Below are 23,527 nucleotides of genomic sequence, written 5' to 3' on the forward strand. Positions count from 1 at the left end.
TACTACATATATTTCTTAAATGTATACATGCGTGTGTATTTATATATACATATAAAATCTACATAGCACACACATGTATAATGTAAAAACAAACTTATTTTTGGATGCGATTAATCATGATTAATCAATTTGACAGCCCTACTTTTTAAATACAAATACATTTTTCATTTTAAATAATTCATTTTTACTTGATGGTTACACCACTTGACATTTTAAAGTCATTTAATTTAAACTTTTCTTGAAAATAGTATTTTTTTTCAAAACCATATGAATACAAAGAGAATTTGGTACACTTCAAATAAAATTTTGGTAACATTTAATACAGGGACCAATTCTAACTATTAACTAGTTGCTTATTAGCATGCCTATTATTAATATATGGGCTGTTTATTAGTATTTATACAGCACCTATTCTACCTGACCATATTCTACATCCCTAATCCTACCCAATACCTGAATTTAATAACTAGCCTACTAACTATTAATAAGCAGCAAATTCAGAGTTTATTGAGGCAGAATTTGCAGTTAATAGCAAGAGTTGGACCTTAAAATAAAATGTTTTTTTCCTTATGGACTATCTTATATGTAATTGACTCATTCTAATTGGGTCATACCTCTCTTAGTGTGGCCAGAGTCTTCTTGTTTATGGTGGCCTGTTTCTGCATGTCTTTGTTCTCTCTCTCCAGCTCTTTAAGTCTCCCTGCAGCCTCTTTAAGGCGACCCAACTCTTTATTGAGAGCAGTGCTTTCTTTCTCCATGCTGGTCAGCCTGAGGCAGTTCTCTTCCAGAGCTGTCTCCTTCACCTCCAACTGCTGCCTCAACCTACGCGTCTCCTTCTCCAGCTGCTTCTTCTCCTTCTCCACCTGGCCCAATTCCTGCTCCATTCCTCTCTTCTCTTTTTCCACTGCTTCCGCCCATGACACCGTCTGCCTCAACCCCTCTAACTCTCGCCGCAGATCTTTCATCTCCGCCTCATTCTGCGTCAGCTCGCCCTCTAGACCCTGAATCTTGGTGGCGCTGTTGTCCAGGGTCTGCTGGAGCCTTTGGTTTTCCTGGCTCAGACTGCTGCAGTTTTTCTCCAGCCTTTCGCTTCTCTTGGCCTGGGAGCGGAGCTCTTCCAGCGTGCGGCACATCTCCTCGTGTTCCCGCTCTAGTTCGACATGTTCCTGCTGTAGTTGAGCCAGACGAGCGGCAGCCGGCCGCAGGGTCTCCAAGACACGTTGCTGCTCCAGCTTCTCCTCCTCAAGTTGCTGGTGATCCTTCTCCAGAACAGCCAAGCGCAGGCTGGTATTCTGCGCCGTGTCAGCCAGCTTCTTCAGCCGCCGATTGTCTTGTTCCAGAGTAGCGTTCTCACGCTCCAGGGCCTCGCTGCGTTCACTGCCAATCTTCAAGGAGGCAGCTTCCCTCTGTAGCTGTTCTCGGACTCGCTCCAGACGTGGTACCTCCCTTTCCAACTCCTCACAGCGCTCTCCTCGTTCACGGAGAGAGTCGAGCTCTTTAGTCGCCTGTCGTTTCTCAGCCTCCAGACGAGCCAGTTTACTGCCCGTTTCAGAGATGGTCTGGTGGAGAACACGGTTTTCTGTCTCCACCTCCCTCACACGAGCCTCGCTGTTCACCTGAGCACGTTTCCTGAGGGAGTTTACGGCTTGGGTCAGGTGCTCTTTCTCCTGATCCAACTCGGAGATCTAATAGGCCACACACACATACAAATAAACAACATTTATGAATTAATAATTCATATAATGTTCTGATCATCATGGTTTTTCTTTCTTTAAATGTTCACCTGTCTGTCTTTATCTGTCTGAATTGTCTCTAGAGTTTTTTCCAGTCTCTGTTTGTCCTTTAGCAGCTCCTCTCCAAGGTTCTCCATGTCCTGAGTTGTCTGTTTCTCCTGGTCCAACTGGGACTGCAGACGCTCCAACTAAAACACACAACGCAGAAGAGATCACATCAGCATTCAATATTCTAGCTCTCAGTTAAAATTTAAAGGAAATGCAGAAATTTGAGGTACCTTCTTGCTGAGGCTCTGATTCTCTCTTTCCAGTTCCAGTGCGTGCAGCTGACCTTCTTCCATGTTAATGGAGGCCTCTCTCAACTCCTGGATGGTGCTCTGAAGACATTGGTTCTCCTTCTCCAGCTTCAACAGTCGGCTGGATGCTGTCTCGTTCAGCTCAAACACAAATGACTTGCGGGCTGTAGTAGTGGATGACCAAAAAACAAATGTGGCTCTTTATTACATATTGACCAGACTAGATGAGGGGCATCAACCAAAGACTGTGCCTTTTTAATAAAAGTACACCAGCTCCAAGATCTACCAATAATTGATTATAATTGATAATAAATAAATAATGGTATATCAAGTTAGATGTTAAATCACTTGTTAACATAGTATGAGATTTTGAACCCCCATGTTAAGGTATTCAATTATCTATTAGCAAACCTTTTGTACTCTTCAGATCTCAAAAACGGGTTCTTTATATTAAATCAACTATATATTTAACTATAAATATTTATCAACTATAATCTTTATATTGTTTCTTAAAGGGGACATCGGATGCAAAATTCACTTTTCATGGTGTTTGAACTTAAATGTCTTGGCAGTGTGTGTAAACAACCACCCTATACTGCTAAAAATCCACGCAGTGGTTTTTGAAGGGAATGCTCCCTCGATCTACCTAAATGTGTTTATGTTTGCGCGATTCATTTTACACCAGACTGCTTTGTAAACAAGGGTCAGTAAAAAAGCAGGTTTTGCTAAAAAGTTGTTCGTGAAAGATAGATCGGTACCAGCTGTTCGTGATAGCTTCATCTATTCATGACGTACTGACACAAAGTTCAAATGATTTGCAATGTTTGCTTTGTCTCGTTCACTCCACTACATTAAGGTTGCCTTTGTAGAGGGTTTGTAAAGGTGATTGTTAATGACTAATAAGTCATTTACAAATCTATTTTAAATTGTTTTTGGGCAGTTATAACTCCATGAATAAGAATGGTGACTTTAGCAAGAACAAGAGAGAAGGGCGGGGTGAGCAGTAGCTCATTATCAATTAAAGGAACATGCACTGAAACAAGTCACTGTGAGCAGAGCGGTTTTTTGACAAGGTAAAAAGGATGTTGTTTTATACTAACATTGAGAAATTTTAACCAAAGTATGCTTTATAGACTTTATGAAGACCATAAATAACCATACCGTTTTGTGGAAAATGAGCATCCGATGTCCCCTTTAATACTTTGCATATATTGTATTTATGTAGTTACTATTTATACTCATTTGGGATTTGAGCAGTCTGAGTGGCAAACATTCAACAGGGAGACGCTGAGTCACCTGTGCATTACCATCGAAACAATATGTATACACACCTAACTGATTACAAACAGCCTGAGGCTAGAGATATTTCAGGAACTCGTTTTTTTTTTTTCAAGTCAACATTGACTTGGTGCTAATCAAAAATCTCCCATTTGTGCCTGCTTAATGTTTTTAGAAACTTCATGTTCAAAAGCTCTATTAGTAGCAAATGAGCGTTTGTTCACTTTGCATGAACAAAACGGCAAGATTCTCTGTTGGCAATATATTTGCATTGGGATGGGTTCTTAAACAAGCAACAAACAGAAAATAGGCCATCAGCACATGCCCCAAATTTCACTCTTTATGCTGTGTTTTCTAAACCAGTCTGTGTGGGCTTAGCATTAAAAACCCAAATTCTAAGTTAAAGAGTAGAGACTGTAACAGAATGTTTTAAACTGAGCTTCTGTGTGGAAGCGCTGTGGTGGACTCACCCTCATTGACTTCATTGTTCTTGGCCAATTGCTCCAGTTCCCACCCAAGGTGAGCCGACTCATTCATGCTTTGCTTCTGAGAGATCTCCAGCAACATGTTCTCCTCCAGCAACTCCTCTAGACGCTTCTTATCACTGTCCCTGTCCTAAACCACATACAAAAAAGGAAAAATCATATACTTAGTGCTGGAAAAGAGTACTCATTCGGAGAGTCGATGAGATGTTTTCTCAAATGATTCAGCTTCAAAAAAAAAAATGGGGGGGGGGGGGGGGGGGGGGGTTGGTAAGGTTGTTAGTCAATATGAAGAGACTTTAAACTAAAATAAGTCAGCAATATAACATTACATAATGCATGTTTCCACCCACAGTTGTTGTAACAATGCCAATGCCATTCTTGTGGTCAATTCCAAAGAACCCTAAGGTATCAAGTATCAAAGCTACTTTGGAACTACTATCATACTTTGGAAATGAATCAACTATAATACTTTGGAAATGAATCAACTAGGTCTACAGCATGTTGTATTGCCCTTACATTACAAAACAATAAGATGAATCAAGAAGTGTTTCGTAATCACATTGTGAATCAGAACCAATTTAAATTGTAAGGTGCATAAAGATAAACTTTCTCAACACAGATGCATAAAATAATTTCCCTTAGCGCTTACAATTTCCATATCATGCAATTTGGAGCGCAGCTGGAGGTTCTCTTTCTCAAGTTCGTGTAGTTTGTCACAGCGCCCCCTGGCCCCAGCAAGCTGCTCCTCCAGCATGGACTTTGTCTCCAGCAGGGTCATATTGTCCTCTCTTAGCTCCTGTGCACAAAAGAGAGACGAGAGAGAAAAATGAAGAGATGGACAAAAAGAAAAGATCAAAAGAGATAGAGAGGATGATGACAGCAGACTGAGAGTCAGGGGGCTGTCAGTGACAGCTCAGGGCCTCAGCGGACTCCTGAGGCTTTATATCTGAGAAATAAAAGCAGCAGGAGCCCTCAGCATGCAGCTGTACATCAGTCACCTTACAAAGAAACCAACCCTTCTGATGTTTTCCAAGTAATGACAGAGACATCCGGCTCTGTTTTTTATACAATGCTGAAGTCATTAAAATGTTAAAATGTAATATAGGTTGGTGAGTGGTTACCTCTATTCGTGTCTTGTAAAAATGGACATCATTTAGCTTCTCTTTGAAGCGAGCCAGTTCGGTTTCCAGGCGATCCACTTTTCCAGCACGTTCCCTCAGAGCATCCACCTCATCACGGTACACCCGCACCGAACGTGCCTCTGCCAGCAGCTGCATGTTCTACTCACACACAAATACAACAGATGACTAATTATTTGCTGAAGCTTCAGTAAAGTGTTTCACGGTTTGAGTCAACCATGTGACGTGTGAATGCAAGAAAACAGAGTTTTGATATGATACCTCCTGCTTGAGTTTCTGGATCTCTTCATCTAGGCGCTCAATCTCATTCTTGGCATCTATCAACTGCTCGGTCTTCTCTTCTCTGTAGAGAGCAAATACACAGGAGTAAACCCTTACAACACTGATTGGCTGCACTAGTGGATGACCATATAGCCAAGGCCAAATATCAGCTGATTATGAGCATCGCCTGAAAAGATTTTCTGCTTGGCTGCTAAGTCTAAATAAAAACAAGGTAAAACAAAAAGAAATAACTGTACAGAACACACTTACAACTCTTGGCGAGAGCGCCGGAGTTTGGCCTTTGTGTCGGCCAGCTCCACAGCTAAATGCTGACGATCTTCTTTAGACAGTAGGGTGATGGGGGATAGAGATGTGTGCTCAGGGCTGGGAAAGCCCAAGATACTGAATGCCTGCTGGGACTGAAGATAGTCCTTCTCCTGGGTCAGCTCTATGATCAGCTAAGGACACAAAACAGGCCTGTCAACAACTAATCAGTGATGATCAATGTCTTGAGGAAGTTTAGTACAATTTCCTATTAAATAGATGATTGCCATTGCTGTTGTTACGATCAGTTTACCTCAGCAGACTCATCTCTCTCGTCTATGAGTTTGCGTAGGTGAAAGGCCATGGTCCGAGACAGAGGGTCCAACTGCTCAGCTGGGATCTCCCCGACCTCCATCCACTGCAGGTCCAGGACATTCTCCTGGTTGTGAGTTACCTGCAATCAAAAGGGATTTTGCACCTCAAATACATGCTCTATTTATGATATACATAAGATGATATTGGCTGAAAAATCAGGGAAGCTCACTTCTTGAATGTGCGTCACGATGGCGGCCTGTGTTTCAATGTCAAGCAGCTTGATCTTCTCAATCATTTCTTCTTTACGATCACACTGTTGGGAGAAATGAAGAGAGTGAGGAAAAACAGAAGGGATGGAAAGAGAAGGGGAAAGGGATGAGGAGAGGATGGGAAAGGGGAAAAAGAAAGGGGAAGAGGACGAGAAAGAGGAAGGAGAAGCGAAGGGAAGGGAATGGGAAGAGGACGAGGAAAGAACCAGAAAAGGAAGAGGAATGAATTGAAAAGGAAGAGGAATGAATTGAAAAGGGAGGAGGAAGAAAGAAGGGAAAGAGGAGAAAGAAGAGAAAGGGAAAGTATAGAAAAGGGGAAAGTTGAAGGAACAGAAGAGGAAGGGGAAGGAATCAGAAAAGGAAGAGGAAATAATTGAAAAGGGATGATGAAGAAAGTAGGGAACGGGAAAGATGAGAATGAAGAAGAAGGGAAAAGTATGGAAAAGGGGAAAGTTGAAGGAACAGAAAAGCAAAGAGGAAGAGCAATGGAAATTGAATGGGAAAAGAAAAGGATAAGAAAACGAAACGAAACGTAAAGAAAATGGGAGGAGAACAAAAAGGGGAAATGAAAAGGGAAAGGGAAGGTGAATAAGGAAAGAGGAAGGAACCGGAAAGGGAAGGAGGATGAAGATAAGGAAAAGAAAGGAAAAAGGAAAGGTGAAGGAACAGAAAAGGGAAGAGAAAACAAAAGGAGGAGAGGAAATGGGAAATTGAAAGAGGAGATCAAGATGGGAAAAGGAAGGGGAAGAGGACGAGTAAAGATAAGCAGAGAAGAGTTACAGTCTAAGTCTACCATAGATGTTGTACAATCCAAACCACAAAGAAAAAAACTATTCTGTCTTTTTATGAAATCAACAATGCCCATGAATTCATTAGTATGCCTTAATGGTGATTAGTCAAATAAACTGCTGGTACAGATGAAAGAGTACAGATGAAAGAGTTGAATAAAAGAATGCAGGAGATACTTTCAAACAGGATAAAGAGTTGTGTGCCTCGTGACTGGAATACTGTGAGGAAGTTATGGTGCAGGATTAGATCAGCTCAAAGAGACTCTGATCAGAAAGTAAATCAGCAGGCAAATGTTACGATGTGAAGTTTAAGGCTCTAAATCACAGAACCAGAAAAACCAGCTAGAGAGGGTGCTAAAAGTGTAAAAGTAGGAAAAAATAGGCCTGCGCAGAACAGACATGTGAGGAACAATCTTCAGGAAAAGGAGACGACAGAAAAACATTTTAGCAAATCCAACCCAATAATCTGTGCCGACTTCTCTGAGGCATAAAAGGATGAATGCTTTATTTTGTAGCATAATGAGCGTGTGTTCATTTTTCTCTGGAAAAGCAGAGGCATGCCCGGGCATGGTGATCATATTCCTGCATTGGTCTTAAAATGTGGGCAGGGGATCTCTGCGAGTTCAATCAGTTTACCTGAACAGCACAGCCAAGTACCAGCAACAACAGTGTCTTCACCTCCTCCATGCTTTTACCTGAGGGAATGAAATGGTTAGAAATCACAAGAACTGAAAGCAAGATACTATAAATAATCCAACAGAAATTAAAGAAATAAACATTAATTTTAGCTAAAAAGAGGAAGTTGACAAAAACTTTAGCAGACACCCCTAGTTAAGCCATAGTGAACACTAACAACTAAAATTTACAACTAAAATATTTTAAAACACTATTAAAATAATATTTTAATATTTTATAATAAAGGTTTAAGTACTAAACTACAATTTTTTTAAAAACAAAATATAAATATTTATAAAAAATAAAAAAACTAATAAAAATTACCAAAGCCAGAACCAAAATTACAAATAAAGTAAAACTTAAATAAAAATGAGAACACAAAATATATATAAAAAAAAAACTAATAAAAAATATTAATAAATATTATAATAGTAAATAAATAATATTAAAATAACACTGATTGGTTTATTATTGGAACTGAGATACCAGTGACTGGTTATCAAACTCAAAATGTGGGCATCAATCCAACACTTAAAGATAATTTTACAGTTGTAACAATAATCTTATTAGTTATGGTATTTTGGAGGAAACTATGTTTACCATGGTATAAGAGAATTATATAAAATACATATTTTTTTCATTCAAACCTCACAGCTAAAGGGTCTGCCATCACTGTATAAATATCGTTCTAGCAGTTTGAATATTAACAAAATATTCAATTTCACCTGAGCCATACACCTTGAACAGAGGATGTGAGAAAGATATTCTCTTTCTTCAGCCATTAAATTAAACAGACATTCACATGCAATCAGTGTATTCTTACCATTTAAATCGGAGGATACACACCATTACAAAGCACACCAACTCTTTCACAATTACACAAACCCTTAGAGAGAAGTTATTTTTAATTACTTTTTTGAAGCTTGTGTCTTTGTGTTGGTGAGTTTGTTTGCGTCTGGCAGTCTTAGACTAATAAATACTCTAGAGAGAATGGATTGGGTGTGGGGGTGCCGTAGCCATAGTGACCATTTGTTGCTCAAAGCCACCGCACCCTACAGCGTACCCCCTTTACACACACAGCAGAGGAGGAGCCGTGGGGAGAACACTCTATTGTCCATTACAAGTGAAGCTTAATGTGAAAAACATACGAAAGCTAAACATTGCACAGGTAACAACAAGATATGAAACGCATACACCAGCACACACAAAACCCATCCTGAAACATGTAAAGCTTTACTGACATCTGTGAAGTGGAAATATATTCAGAATACATACAGCCAGTTTTTCCTGACAACATTACTTCCTAGCATTTCATGACCAGAATGTGGTCACAAGTAGCCTATTGAACAAATATGTGCTGACGTAAAATAATACAGCACCCAGGAGAAACATGGAATCTCTGAGGCTTTATTGATAACCTATCATAAGCAGAAAGAGACACCATAGCTCTGATAAGGGTTATTTTTGTATGCAAAAGCATTATAATGTATCAACCATGAGCAGAGAAGGAAATCTTGTCTATGCACATTTATAAATGTCAACCTCCAGATCAGAATCAGACCTCTATATAACAAAGGGCTGTTATGCATCTCTTATCGACAGTCTACTGTACCATGTGTATTTTGTAGTAGACGTGCAGAAGTGATCAGGTTTCAGGGTCACCTAATATGAAAGCAATTTCAATACAAACCTTACAGAAAGTAGAAGTCTGTCACATTTTAAACAAGTAGTGATATCTCAACCATTGTGAAATTTATCAGTTAACAACACTGTTAGATTTACTGTGTTAAATTCAGAATTTTTTCTAAATCTCATTTTATATTAGTGCTGTCAAACGATTAATAGCGATTAATCACATCCAAAATAAAAGTTTTTACATAATATACATGTGTATATTTATGATGTATATTTAACATATGCGTGTATATATTTAAGAAAAATATGTTGTTTATATATTAAATATATTTATATATAAAATATAATAATATTAATATATAAACATGTAAATATTGTCAAAATATATACTGTGTGTGTGTATTTATAAATAATAAATATACACAGTACACATACATATGAAGAGTTCATTTGCAAAAACCGATAAGGCCATTTTTTTTTTTTTTTTTTTTTTTTTTTAAGAAATCACGTTTTTTTTTTTTATTGCGCATTCCAAGTAATATCAATCAAACTGCAGTTGGGTTGTTTTGATTAAGTAATAATAACTAAACAAACACAGGCCATTTACAAAATTAAAGTTCATTGAAAGGATGGTTTTTTTTACATATTAAAAGTTTGTTTTATAGCAAAAGCAGAAAACTCCACATTTCATGTTTTAGAGTTAAAAAAAAACCACTCGTTTAATCTTTGTAATCTCCTCGGATGACAATGTAGATGCCTGACAAAGGTTGTTGTTGTTATGATCATAGATTTATGGATGTGATTACACGCAATACACAGAGCTTTTCCCTCACCATTGTAACGCGCTGCTTTTTCAAGGTTCCATGAAAACGTTTCAGCTTTTATTTTCCTTTTTCGCCATGGAGAAGATATCACAGGTTCATCAAGTTCGTCAAATTATCCATCCTCAATCACTTTTAGTCAGCTTTGATGAAACTCCTCTCAGCTAACATGTCTTTTCAAAGTGAAAGTAACCTTGTCACCTGCCCTGAATACAGCGCGCTGATTCACTAAAATGGATTAATCGGCTTCTGTTCAAAAACAACAAGGGCGCTTGTCGGCTTCTGCTGTAAAACGTGAACTCGCGATGCCTTGAAAGTGGACAATATAGGCTTTTTTGACAAAATGTGTTTAGGGTTCAGATCGTGCTATATGTGGAGAATAATGCACGGCAATAATTATTTTTTTTTAAAGTGGCGTTTATGTGATTTTTGCAAATTAACTCTTCATATATAATGCAAACAAAAACTTTTATTTTGGATGCGATTAATCGCGATTATTCGTTTGACAGCACTACTTTAGATCTTTAATTTTAAATATTTTATTACTTGATTCTGATCGCAAGCATTCCAGCATTCTACACAGTAAAATTTTTTGTATAATGACAAAAAAAAAAAAAACACTATAATTGACTATAGCTCCGGACATGATTTCCGACATAGCTGTTTTCTACTGTCAACAGCAGGATCCAAAGTCAGCGCTCAGGCCTGGGCTTGGTCACAAAAAGCTTCCTCCAGCCTTTTTCCGTTGCTCCTGTCATTACAAGGTCCACAACACGCGTTTCCTTCCCTGAACCCTGTCCGCGCACCCCGTATCAGAAGGTGAGAGGGTGTTTAAGAAGGCTGGAGTGTGTGTGTGAGGTGATGAATGAGGAGGTTTGTTCAGCAGGGCGTGCGTTTTACTTTGGTGCACAATTAAACGTGGTAGTAGGTTATAGCGATTATAGTGACTATAATGAAGATACAGCAACTGATACAAATAGAAAGAAAATGTAAGAATGCTGAAAGTGGGGTGATTCTACAGAATGAGTGTTATCATATAATGTGCGTGTAAATGTGTAATAAGAAGCAATGAATAGCTGATGCTAACTTTTATAATACATTAATACAAACATTCTCTAAATAAAAACCCAGTAGGTTTATTAAAAAAAAAATCCCCTTCTTGTTTTCCAATTTCTTCTTGCACATTTAATAAATAAATATATAAATAAATATTTTTGTCTCATAGGCATTTTCAACGGGCAAACACTTGAAGGAGTTAAAGTATTCCTTTATCCCTTTATTATGTCTTGTTTGGTTTTTTAACGTAATCTAAAAATGTCAACCCTGTTACCATGATTTTGCTAGTAAAGAATTGAAAAATGGATTTTGTAGAAAAACCAGCAATAAATTATTTTTCTAAAATGAACCATACATATTTTTTTAATCTTATAGGCCTAATTTCCAACTAAACTATAAAACTATCAACCCTGTTACCATCGATTCTGTTAGCTTTATGAAGGCTTACAGTACAGTATGCATCCTAACATGTATTCCAGTTTTATTTTTTATATTTTTTTTAACAAATGATTTAATTTAGCTTGAGATGGCACAGTGCATTTTCTTAAAACATTATATGTCTGAAAGAATTTAAAAGTTCACTTAAAATTCACTGGAAAGACACCTATTTTGTAGAATGATCTAGTGTCTTATTTACAATATATAAGCAATACCTGATAATGGGTCCTTGGCGATGGCCAACACATTGGGCAAGTTCATGAGGATAAGCTGCTGAAGATGCTCCTGAGAGAAAACAGAAAACATGCTCACTGTAAACAGGCAGACCACTGTGATGGCACACTAAACATTTGACCTGTGTAAAAAGAGGCGAAGGAGGCATGGTTCAAGATGGCAGCCAGCCCAGGAGATGGACGGGTGTCAATATTTGGGGCGAGGACCTAATACAGGGTCGCTGGTAACGTGGGAACAGGAAACTCCTACTTACAAACAGAAAGGCAGGAAATCAAACTGGAAATGGGAAACATTAACGGTCCTAGACAAGGCATGTCTCGGGTGGGGAACATCAAATTCCAGCATACGGGTGAAATATGAGCGAGGCGATATATATATTTTTTAAATCATAAGGAAAAAAAGTGCCATCCAGAATTGAGGGCATAAATGTCAAGATATGCAGAACTGCACGTATGCCCATGTAAAAATGGACTTGACTTCAGACACAATGGCCTCCAGGGTAACTAAGCTCAGCAAAGTACACAAAGGACAAGACCAAACAGGTCCAATTGACCAAACCCTTCATTCCAAAACACACTTAGATAAGAGCACTGAAATCACTGACAAAATTACATACCCAATTTATTGTTTCTGTGCAACTGACAAGAAACTATTTCTCAGAATCATTTCTGAAAACTTTCCCACAGATCATGAGGGGAATCCATATATGTATATAAGCTTTTTTTCACATGAAACATTACATTTTATTTCACACATTACTTGTATATTACATACATTTTCCTACTATTCCATAATGACTAAAAATAGTCCAAGTTTTAAAAACACATGTAGGGTAAACGTACCTATTAAGCTCGCATACCCATTAAGCACACTTCCATTTTTGAGATCAGATTATAAAAAAAAAAAAAAAATTATTATCCCACTTGATGTTTCAACCAATTTATATGTTTGTTACTATATACCTCCTACAATTTCAAGTCAATCAGATCATTGCATACGGAGATATGTGTCTCCATGTGTTCACACTGTCTAGCGGCCATTTTGAAAGCCGTCTAAAAACTTTCACCAAAAGAGGAGCCGCTTAAATGTGTGTTTTTTAGATGATTAAGCCTTTATTTTGGGTAAGTTTCACTACTTATTGTAAAATTAAGAGATTAATGTTCAGACTTTGCATATTATAATCTGGAACTTGGATGTGGGAAATAATTACATTAAATCCAAAAGATAGTTTTAGCAGCACAGCGCAGATGCTACAGAACACAGTTAGCGGACTAGCTGTATAAGATTGTGTGCTACGCTAACATAATACTTCACAGGCATTACTGGCTTGTACTTTTACATCCATAATATTATAAATTGACAGTTTATTGCTGGTCTGTAGTTTTACAGTGCTGTAATTTTTTAAGATTTCATTTAATTTTAAGGTGAGCTTAAAGGGTATACTACTACGAAAACAACACACACAACTTCAGTGTGTATGATTTAATGATGTATATATTAATTGAAATGCTTTTGTCATTTAAAATAAAATTAAATATTTTTGTGTGAGAGATTAATATTTTATTTTAACAACTTTTTGTACTGAAACCAATATCTTCTGCACTAAAACTGTCTCTGTAGATTTTGGTGAGATTAATAGGTACACTGTAAAAAAAATTAAAATTGAGCCAACTTAAAATTTTAAGCTTCAGCAGATTTTTGAGTTCTCTCAATTTATTTTTGTAGGAGATTCTCAACTTTGTTGTATAAACTTAAAACAACAAGTTGAGAAAACTAAAAAAATCTGCTGAAGCTGGTTGCCTTAAGTTGGCTCAACTTTTTTTTTTTTTTTTTTTTTACAGTGTATGTTTACCCTAGATTTTTTCTTTCCATTCCATTGTGGTTCTTCTGGCTGTTTTTGAACAGAAAAAAATAGTGTAAACCATCCTGATTATAGAGGCCTGATTAGACAGGCAGCCCACTAACTATTCAATCTGCAAAATATGTAGTTCTGCACATCCCAGGTTCAACAAAGTGAAGCAATGCAGTAAGCAAATGGACACACACTCTCACCCAAATGCATGGCTACACAGCGAATGAGAAAGTGTGCTATCCCATTTGACATCATCAGTCCTGGACCCCCTGCTGACAACTCCATCTCCTTCTCAGAGGATTGACTCCCAGGGGAGGTCTTTGTGTGCAGAGACCAACGGAGACGCGACCCTCATCTAGTATAACAGAGCCAGCCCAGCTGAGGCCGGGGCCAGACCACACTGCCTTTGTCAAAACAGAGGCCTGCCAGTTTTCCTTTCTTTACTGCTGTCTTCTCACACATGCTCATTCACAAACACTGAGAATACTTCAAAAGTAACAAACCCAAAACTCTACATATACATATGTAGAGCGCTGCAGCGAGGACTTTCAACACATCAATTTTAATATTTTCTAGTGATAAACAGGATAATTGACTGACAAACTCTTTGAATTATTATGAGATACATGACACGAGAACGCATATCTTTTGATATTATGGACATCGTAATTGGAACAAACCCTTTCTTGCTTCATACAAATATAGTCCTATGCAAGTTGAAATGGTATTTGTAAACTACGATGGAGAATAATGACTTAAATTCAGAAGACTTTAAATAAGTAGCTAGTCTGCACTGATATCAAGTTCATGTTGAGCTTTATTGTATACATACAGTGGAACGAAATGTCGTGTCTCGCAGGACCACGGTGCTACATAAATACAGACATACAACAGTGAAGTAAATAAACACTGTAAACCTATACACTACTAACCTACTGACAGATTTAACTATAAGTATACTAATATATATATATATATACTATACGAATGCTTCACAAATACTGTACATGTGCAAAGAGAGACATTTGAGTCAGTAGCTAACAGAGTGTGTGCATGTTTAAGATTTGAGGGAAGAAAATCTGCGAAGATTCTCCTTATGTGTGTGCTCCAGCCAGATTTCATAATCTGTTTTAAAAACTCCTGTAGTGTGAGCCCAGCTTAAAGTGTTAAATGGGCGAGCACTTCATATCTCAAGAGCCGTTTCCAGTTGCTATTTGTGAGAGGAGGCCAGCGAAGACACTATGCGTGTTCAGTGCGGCTGGAAACATCGTAACACCAATGAGGTCCTCCCTTAAAGCCGGAGCCGGGGCACCTCCATCAGGGGGGCATTTGAATTTCGGGGGGGGGGGGCACAAATCACGTTGTGTGTGTGTGGTGGTGTGGGGTGGGTGGGGGTGTTCGGTCCAGGTGGGAAGCGTGCGTGCAATCTGTGATCGCGTGCAGTTGCTGACGCTCGCTAAAGCGTGCAATTGCTTTCTTATGTGCGCTGTTTTATCGGTTTCACTTTCGCTTTCGAAATCGATCACGTTCAGCGAGGAGGGGAAAGGATGGAAAGTGGCGGGCACAGTTACTCGTTTGGGGGGGAACGGCCCACGAATGCCCCCCCTTGGTGCCGGCCCTGCTTAAACCGGACAATATCAACATGTTTGTTTTTCTGTCAAGGAATTTAAAATCTAACATTATATAAAAGCCAAGGTAGGCTTAAGCATTAGTGTTTACGTTCTAATTGTTATCAGGCCAATGCAGATTTTCAAGCATGTGAATGAAGTTATGAATTATTTAGGCTAATGTTACTTATTTAGGCGACTTTCTTAACTGTATTATTTCTTTGATAGCCTGGTGTTTTGCAGGCTGCGTGTTGCCATGTTCACGGACGGAAGTGCTAAAATAACCATGTACGTTTATTAAAAGATGTTTGAGTCATGCCTGCATTTATTTATTGTTTTGTTTCAAAATGTATATATTATCACCACGGTGGTAAAAATCTACCACCGTCACAGCCCTAGTAAGAGTTTTCCTTTTTGGTGAACTACTAATTTCAGAAAGTCTATTATTTTGCAATGCATTTATACATCGCCGTTACATCAGCTACCCTGCTCTTTGCATATCAACATGTAAAAAATTTTAATGTTTATTTCTTTTCACTAAACGCAAGACAAACCTTAAAATCCACTGAACTAGTCTTGTCATTCCTGTATTTTCATGACCACTGATGCAAGACCACTTCTGAGATAACTATGCACAATGGAACAAGCAAAGCACTCTGGGAAGAAACCTAAGTGTTTCTGACTGACAGCCAGTCTGGTGTGTATAATTACATAAAGGAGCACGTTTCAACCTGAGAGGGGGAAAAATTCTCTTTATGGTGTTTGATTCGACAGCTGCACTGCGACAGGGTGTGTACAGTAGTGTCACATTAAGCGTTCTCTCCATAAACATATTCGTTAATTGCCAGTTAACCTGATCATTTCTGCGCTGCTAAATTCAAGCAGGCTAATTAATAGATTTCGTGCCAGCGTTAGTATCTGGTTTCAACTAACAGCTGAGGATGGAAAAAACAATGAAGGATCAGTTAACGCTTCTTGTCTGACAGAGATGGGCTTAGGGAACTTAAGGTGCCTACACTATTTCAGATACATTACAACTGTAGAAACTACTGCAAATACACAACAAAACAGGGAAGAATGTAATGTCACCACAAAGATAACTTTTCATCAAAGCAGAAAATAGCAAGACAACACCGGCCTGGGCCTGCAATTACATTATTACCGAAAACTACCTGCCTGAAGTAAATTATTGATGGGCACGTATCCATATCACAATGCCAACTAGGCGTTTGTTAAAAGACTCATTCTTTCTAAAGCCATTTGAAAACCAAATGACTATTAAAAAGGAACACAAAATTCTATAAAATGGAGAAAACGCAAAAGCAAAAAGAGCCAAATTTGATTTCACACTGAGGAAATATGGGAGTGTTGGTTTTGCCAGCCTCCTAAACTTCACTCAGTATTCAAGTGGCATGTTCCTCTGTAAAATCAGGACAACAAAGATAACCTCAGCACCTTCATGCTTTATTACGCCACAGGAACACCCACAAAAAAATTGTGGTTTGGCATATGTCTCATGAAGTTATTGTGCAACTGCTCAGAATAGTTGGAAAGTTTCACAGAAACTTTCCTGAGGTCATTTCCTCTGTTGCTGTGTGGAACAATGCCTGAAAGGTAAAGTAGGACAGGAGATCTTTGGCTCTGGGGCTGTATTCATTGAGGTACACACTGGTATCTGCCCAAACCCTGCTGGGTTCAGCATTACAGGTCAGTGTGGTCAACACACGATAATTATCTATATACTGGGAGCATGAGTTGGCATTCAGAATGTTTTTGACATAAAAACAAAATTAACCTAATTTACTTTCTTAATAAATGTTCTTGCTCTTATTGTCCATGTTTCATCAGTGCATGTTATTTTACAGAAAAATAAATATAGGCTAGGCCTACGTTCTACGTTAAAGACTGGAAGAGCCAGGACATTTTTTAATGCAACTCTGACTATTTGTTTGAAGGAAAAAATAATATACACATAGGATGGCTTGAGGGTGAGTAAATCATAGGGTAATTTTAATTTTTGGGTGAACTACTCCTTTAAGATATGTTATGCACTACTGCACAAAGGATTGGAGTCAGCACAATTTTAAAGAAACTGCTAATTTTATTCAGCAAAAATGCATAAAATTGACCCAAAATGACAGTCAAGACTTTTACGTTGTTATAAAAAAATCTATTTTAAATAAATGCTGCTCTTTTTAACCTTCTATTCTATTCTATATTTTAGAGTAATTATCAAAAATATTTGACATTTAGTGCAATTCTTAAAGGACTCAGCCCATGAAATCTGGGACTGTATTGATGAATAAACAAAGATAAAAAGAGCTCTTCAGCCGAGATGAAAGGATGGAGGGAGAATAGGGCTGTGGGGGTAGAGACAGCAACGGGACCGCTCTCTAGTAGTAATAATCAATAGCACAGCAGTGATGGAGCTCTGGCATCGACACACTACTGCCAATCATGCTTCTCCTACTGACTTCTGTGGAGCAGCAAAGCGCCTAGTGCCTCAAAGAACATCAAGCTTCATTAACAAATTCTAATCTGCCGAATTAGACAATATCAGAAACCAAAATGGTCTCAGACTGCGAGCATGTTATTTTGGATTAGAAAGTAAATATTTGGATTGATGGTATAAATTCAGAGCAAAATGACCATTCATGTTTATCGCAATACAAACATGACTAGAACAGGCCAAGCTCAGATGAATAGAAATGAGTAACAGGAGTATTCAGTGCTATTGTGTTCCATTCTGAGACAGCCAGCACAGATACAGGAATGAGGAAACACAAGAGTATTTCACACAAGAAACAAGAGAATCTTAGAGCCGGTCCCTGCTACTGGACAATAAACAAACTTACACAGAAGGCTTATTTCACTAAACCATGATCTTGTTTTTAGATTGAAAATCTGAACAAATCCGGAATTTTGTAGCATAACAGTGCAACCATTCAATAATAATTGCAATGCTATTACACTCAGTTTACCAGTAGAGTGCTTTAGAACGGGTTTCATATTTTTTTTAATTAAAAGAGCAGGCTTTTAGTCTCGCAGGCATCAGGGAGCCCCTATTAACATGCTGGGCATTGAAACTGCTTTCAAATGCACGATCTCTTTTTAGTTTCACTTTCGAGATTCGCTATCACACGTACTCTGTTTATACTATGGAGCAGCAGCACTTACCACACATTTTACAAGATCAGATGCTTGTCAGTGGTGCTCAGGATCTGTAAATCATTCGCCATCATCCTCAGTCACCTCTTCTGACTCTGTTCATGTGGTAAGTGAAATATTATGTACTATAAGGTAACAGGCTACCGCTAACAAGGAGCTAACCATGTCCCTTTAGTGGCTCACGTTATTTTATTAGAATGCGTTATTTGGTTTCCGTGCCTTTCTGAATACAGACACCAACCCATCCCTGCACTTCACATCCCCTGCACAGCCTGGAACATAACATTTAATTCCATGATCTGCCATTTTCGCTGTTGTCCTCGCTTGTTTCTTCACAATACCTGCAGAATTTCTGATGATTCGGCTGTGCAGGTTCGGCTGGCATAGAATATGGGTGGGTAACATATGCAAATGTTGGGGGCGTAACTATTAGTGATCCTGACTGTAACGTCACAGTCGGTGTTATGTTGTGATTAGCCTATTTTTCAGTGGTCTTTTGCATTCACAAGATTTGCATAAAGAGGAGGAAGCAATGGTGCTTGAGGCTCAATGTCTCTTTGCAACTGGGAAAAAGTGACAGTTTAAAAGTCAGGCAAACCCATAGTAACAATTGCCACAAGTAGGCTATACTGTTCCCAAATAGGGGCTGACCAATGGTCATGGTGGTCCTCTTCAGATGAGATCTTCTATGTTGCAGTGACCCATATTGCAGTTGTGCCTGAGGGCTCTTCACTTAATATGCAATGGAGAAGCCCACAAATGATCAATATCTAATTCACCAGACCAGGTCATGCCACATGTTCACCCAGGGCTGTGGTGAACATGGTCATATACAAAGTGTCTATGTCTATTTATGCCTGTTTGTGTTATTGAAAGAGAGGGTCAATTTCACAAAATTGTGGCTCCATTTCGGTCTCTACTCAGTGGCCCAGTGTTCTATATTCACTCTATTGTGGAGTAAACCACACGTTGACTACAGTTTTGTACATGAACACACAACCACATGTTAGCCAGACTTAAAATAAGCCCAATCCACAAAGTTCCAGTCAAAACACAGCAGGCAATATTAGAATATTGACTACTATACTAGAATCTCTTTATATTGTCAGAATGCCATGTTTTCAAAAGCTCCAAAAACACTATGTACAGACATAAATATACTGATGCAAAAATGTTTTAAACCCAAGCAACAACTACACCTTATGAGATAGGATACACAATATGGTATCATATCGGCTATGAGCTGATATTACAGATTGTTTTCGACAGATACATCACCAGGAAGAAGTCTGGCATTTTTACCAGAAAATCAAGTTAAGTTATTTCAGGTCAAAAAAATTAATCATATTCATGGATGAATCATTCACAATAAGATATATGACAAGTATCTACAAAAACAGAATTTTCATTTCATGCCAACTTTTATTCTTCAAAACACTAATAATCTGATCACGTAAATGTAGTCTTTAGAAAATCTTAAATTGTAATATCCATATATTTATTCAGTATATGCCAACTTGAAGCATTAAAAATAACTCATTTTTAGTTTGCAGTGTTTCATTTTTATTTGAACACTGCCCAATAACCAGTATTTTGTGTATCCCTCTGAGGGACATTTCAAAGGAATTCTGTTGTTCTTCATGTTTAGAACTGAACCTTTGGTTCTTTTTCTGTTCCATTCACATTGTTTCTGATGTAGGATGTGCAATTTGAGTCCCTATTCAACATTCTATTGGAAGAATGTGGGGAGTCATAAAAGCTGGAAACCACATAAAGACCAAGACATCAACTAGTGTCCAAACAGAGGAGCATTAATATCAGCAGCTAACAAGTGAGCAAACTGTACACAAAGAGTACAGGTGAGCACTGCTGCCATGTGATACATCAGTCAGAAGTCATGTCGCCACTTCCTGTTATCAGAAATCTCATAGCGTGATACCTCCACAAAGCACTGTAAGATCACAAAGAACAGCAAAGCATAACGCATACTGTATTCAGGCAGGTAACTTTTTAAACCCAAGAAAACAGAACTTCAGAATGGAAAACCTAATTTCTACAGGCTCTGTATGTGTGGACACTTCCTATTAACTCTGAGAGCAACAGCAGGGACAGAAGGGAGAGAGGGGCATTCCAGACTCCCTGGCAACTCTAATTGACCTAGAGTGCCACACCACCTCCCTCTTTCCCCCAATTCTCCATTAAATAAAAGCAGCCTAGTGGAACCTCCTCCCACTTCTGTCCCATTCTAGAAAGGTAGAGTGACCACCACAGCAGCTGGATCAAATCTGGGTAGATGTAGTCTCCAAGCAGCCTAGACTAACAATACACCCCAGCGGAAGAGACTTCTTGGCTTGTCCAAAAGGATCTTGGTTTGGGGGGGGGGGGGGTCAATCATTACCTTTTAAAGACAGCTTGATCTTTGACCAGAGACCCACGGAGACGACATTTTTGCTACATGTGTCACATTTGGAAGCAACAGATGTCCAAAGACACATGGAAGGCTAGAACTGCTCCATATGGCAGCTAATAGAGAAACATTCAGTCTAGAGTTATCTGGAGCAAAAACAAGGACCGACAATAGAGAAACAGAAATAAAAATCTGCTCTAAAACATTGCAGGGTCAGCCATGACCTCATATATGCACAAAAGCATCATATAAAATGAGCACTATGTCCATAAACAACAACAGAATGATGACGCATAATGTACAACGCCAACAAAAAAGTAGGGTTCAAAACTTAACTTTTTGTTTACTGTTGATGAGGAATATCCAGAAGAAAATACTAGGCCTACTTTAGCCAGTTTGTCAAATACCTACACATTTCCAATAATTCTCTGTGGCGGCACATGAATGATAACATACACAGATTAAGTGTCAATTACACGCCTATCATCGTGTCCTAATATGTATCTTCCTTGTTAATCAGGAGTTTGCCCTTCCATGACTGCGATAAAACTCAAGTTGCACTAGGAAAACCATTAATAGCATGCTGTGTAGTGAAGCATCATGGAGGTGATGAAATTCAACGTACGATTTTACAATGGTGTAGTAGAGCATTGCGAGTTAAGAAACTATGCAAACAGAAGGTATATATTTTGACTGGCGGTAAACTGCAATTGCATCATTCCCCATTTTTGCATTCAGTGTGGACAAACAAACTGCTAGAATCTTGTTGCATCATACCTGGTCAGAACACAGTGTAATATGTCTCCTTTGCTCTTAATTTTGTTGCACTAGCACTAAAAATGCAAGTGAAAAAGAAAATAACTCCTTATATAATAATTACAACTTCCAAGAAGGAAATTCCCAGAAAGAGTTAAAGGCAGCATGATCATGACTATTTGCCCGAGTTACCTCATTCGGATTTTACATTACAGCCTTTCCTAAACCTAGTCTCCATATTTTTGCACAGTGAGTGAACTTATGATCTCGCTAAACACATGAAAACATGCTGTGCCAAAGTCTGCTGTAGCAAATGTTCCTCTCTACTAGCTTGGAAATCTTTGGGCAAGTAAATGAACAAGTGACTGTAACTTTTTGTGTACTTTGTATCTTGTAACTGTTCAGTGCTGGCAGAGATGAGAAAGAGAGGCAGAGAATATGGGATGGAGAGGGTATGAGAATAAAAAAGCTTTAAAGTAGTCCAGGAGGCTTTGTTTTTGGGTTTCCCACAGCAGCCGGTCTCTGGAGCGGGTTTCCTGTGTTCAGTGACAAACACACGTCTTATAAAGGTAATGAACAAGAGAGAATGTATGTTCATGTGTGTCTGAGAGAAATACTGGAGTGAAGCATATCATGCAGAAATTAAACCGTGAGAGGCAAAGATGCCTCTAGGGCTGCTCACGCATACGGCAAAAGGGAAACTGTACACCTCTGGGAATGGCCATGTCATCACCACTGTACGCAAGCAAACAGTAGAACAAAGAGCTAGCAGGCTAACTCAAAGAGACACCTCCCATCTTTGAGAGCCACGGTGAAACCTGTAAAAACCCGCCATGTGTGTGAGGAATGCCAATTCAACACATGACTGTCCTCGTTTATAGGGCTTGCGTGACGGTTATGCACAAATTCTACAAATGAGTCTTAACCACATCCTTTAAGCTATGGCAGCTAACTGAATCAAACTGCGAAGTTGTACATGCAGCAATAGCAAAGACAAGAGGGGGTTTTGCTTTTACAATATTGCATGTGGACCTGAGGAATGCAACCACTTACAGACCAGCGGGGAACTCTCAAACTGTTAGTCTGGCTGAAAAGAGCAGGTGAAGGGAGCAGCCCTCAAAACTAATTCAGAAACAAAAACAGTTGGCACGTCATTGTCCAAGACAAACTTTCAGCCAGAGTTGTGTGTAACATTTTCAAATGAACCAATTAGATCCAAATTCTAAAACAAAACAGCTTTGGATGGATGTTCTAACATGATGTTATGCATTGTTGCGGTGCACTGCGGTTCATTAGGCACGGGCCCTGGGCAGATCAGGGGCCCAGCAAGGCCACATATCTCATGTTCCAGCTCTGAGAAGAGTCGGCTTACAGGAGCTCATGCTCACAACGATTTGCTCTCCAGACAATAGGCAGGGAGGAACCAACATACTACACCTCCCCTCCCCCAGAGGTCCATTGTTCCCACTGTCTGTAGCCCTGATCTCTGTGGTGGGATGCTTTCTGGTTAGCAAACACAGAGTCATTTTAGAGCTAATCTAATTGGGGAGAGCAGAAAGTGTGACACTGGAACTGTGAACTCCAACCTACAGTCCGAACGGATTATTATACATTCTCAATTCCTTGATAAAACTAGGGCAAAAATGGTCAGTGTAGATTAAATCACCCAGTGTTAGGGTTTAAGCTTAAACATAAATCTAGGCTAAGGTGGGAGAATGCATCATATTTGCATTCGGCACTGGAGATCTGGAATCTCTTTCAAAACCAAAAGCGAGACAGACATTCACCACGTGTGAAAATATTTACAGAGCTCAGATCACAAGTCAGGTAGTCATTCCAGTGCCTGTCATTGATCTGTGGGATCCAGACTTAAGAGGATGTTGTTTTTGATCTACCCAGGCTGCAATAGTCCACGTAGGGGTGTGCGACATGACGATTTTTGATCGTGGACGATAAAAATGTTGTCACGATCCGCTTTTGAAGAAATATCATAGTATTGTGCTACAGCGCACATTCTATCAGCTGCAGTTCTGGCGCCACCGTATCAATA

The 23,527-nt window shown here is 38.9% G+C and overlaps 1 protein-coding gene across 2 annotated transcripts in view; it reads right to left on the reverse strand.

Moving 5' to 3' along the window:
* The window catches only part of LOC306886437 (protein Daple), a 57,481-nt gene that overhangs the window by 22,063 nt on the left and 11,891 nt on the right, over window positions 1-23,527 (reverse strand). For both annotated transcript variants that reach the window (XM_079443539.1, XM_079443540.1), the window contains exons 4-15: window positions 11,669-11,738; window positions 7,465-7,523; window positions 6,001-6,084; window positions 5,770-5,910; window positions 5,463-5,650; window positions 5,193-5,274; window positions 4,914-5,072; window positions 4,442-4,588; window positions 3,778-3,922; window positions 2,012-2,193; window positions 1,784-1,921; window positions 615-1,685 (exon numbers count right to left, since the gene is read on the reverse strand). In XM_079443539.1, the coding sequence (XP_079299665.1) occupies window positions 615-1,685; window positions 1,784-1,921; window positions 2,012-2,193; window positions 3,778-3,922; window positions 4,442-4,588; window positions 4,914-5,072; window positions 5,193-5,274; window positions 5,463-5,650; window positions 5,770-5,910; window positions 6,001-6,084; window positions 7,465-7,523; window positions 11,669-11,738 (2,466 nt within the window). The remainder of the gene's footprint in view (window positions 1-614; window positions 1,686-1,783; window positions 1,922-2,011; window positions 2,194-3,777; window positions 3,923-4,441; window positions 4,589-4,913; window positions 5,073-5,192; window positions 5,275-5,462; window positions 5,651-5,769; window positions 5,911-6,000; window positions 6,085-7,464; window positions 7,524-11,668; window positions 11,739-23,527) is intronic.

The sequence above is a fragment of the Barbus barbus genome (genome assembly GCF_936440315.1).
Source record: "Barbus barbus genome assembly, chromosome: 20".
NCBI classification, from domain to species: domain Eukaryota; kingdom Metazoa; phylum Chordata; class Actinopteri; order Cypriniformes; family Cyprinidae; genus Barbus; species Barbus barbus.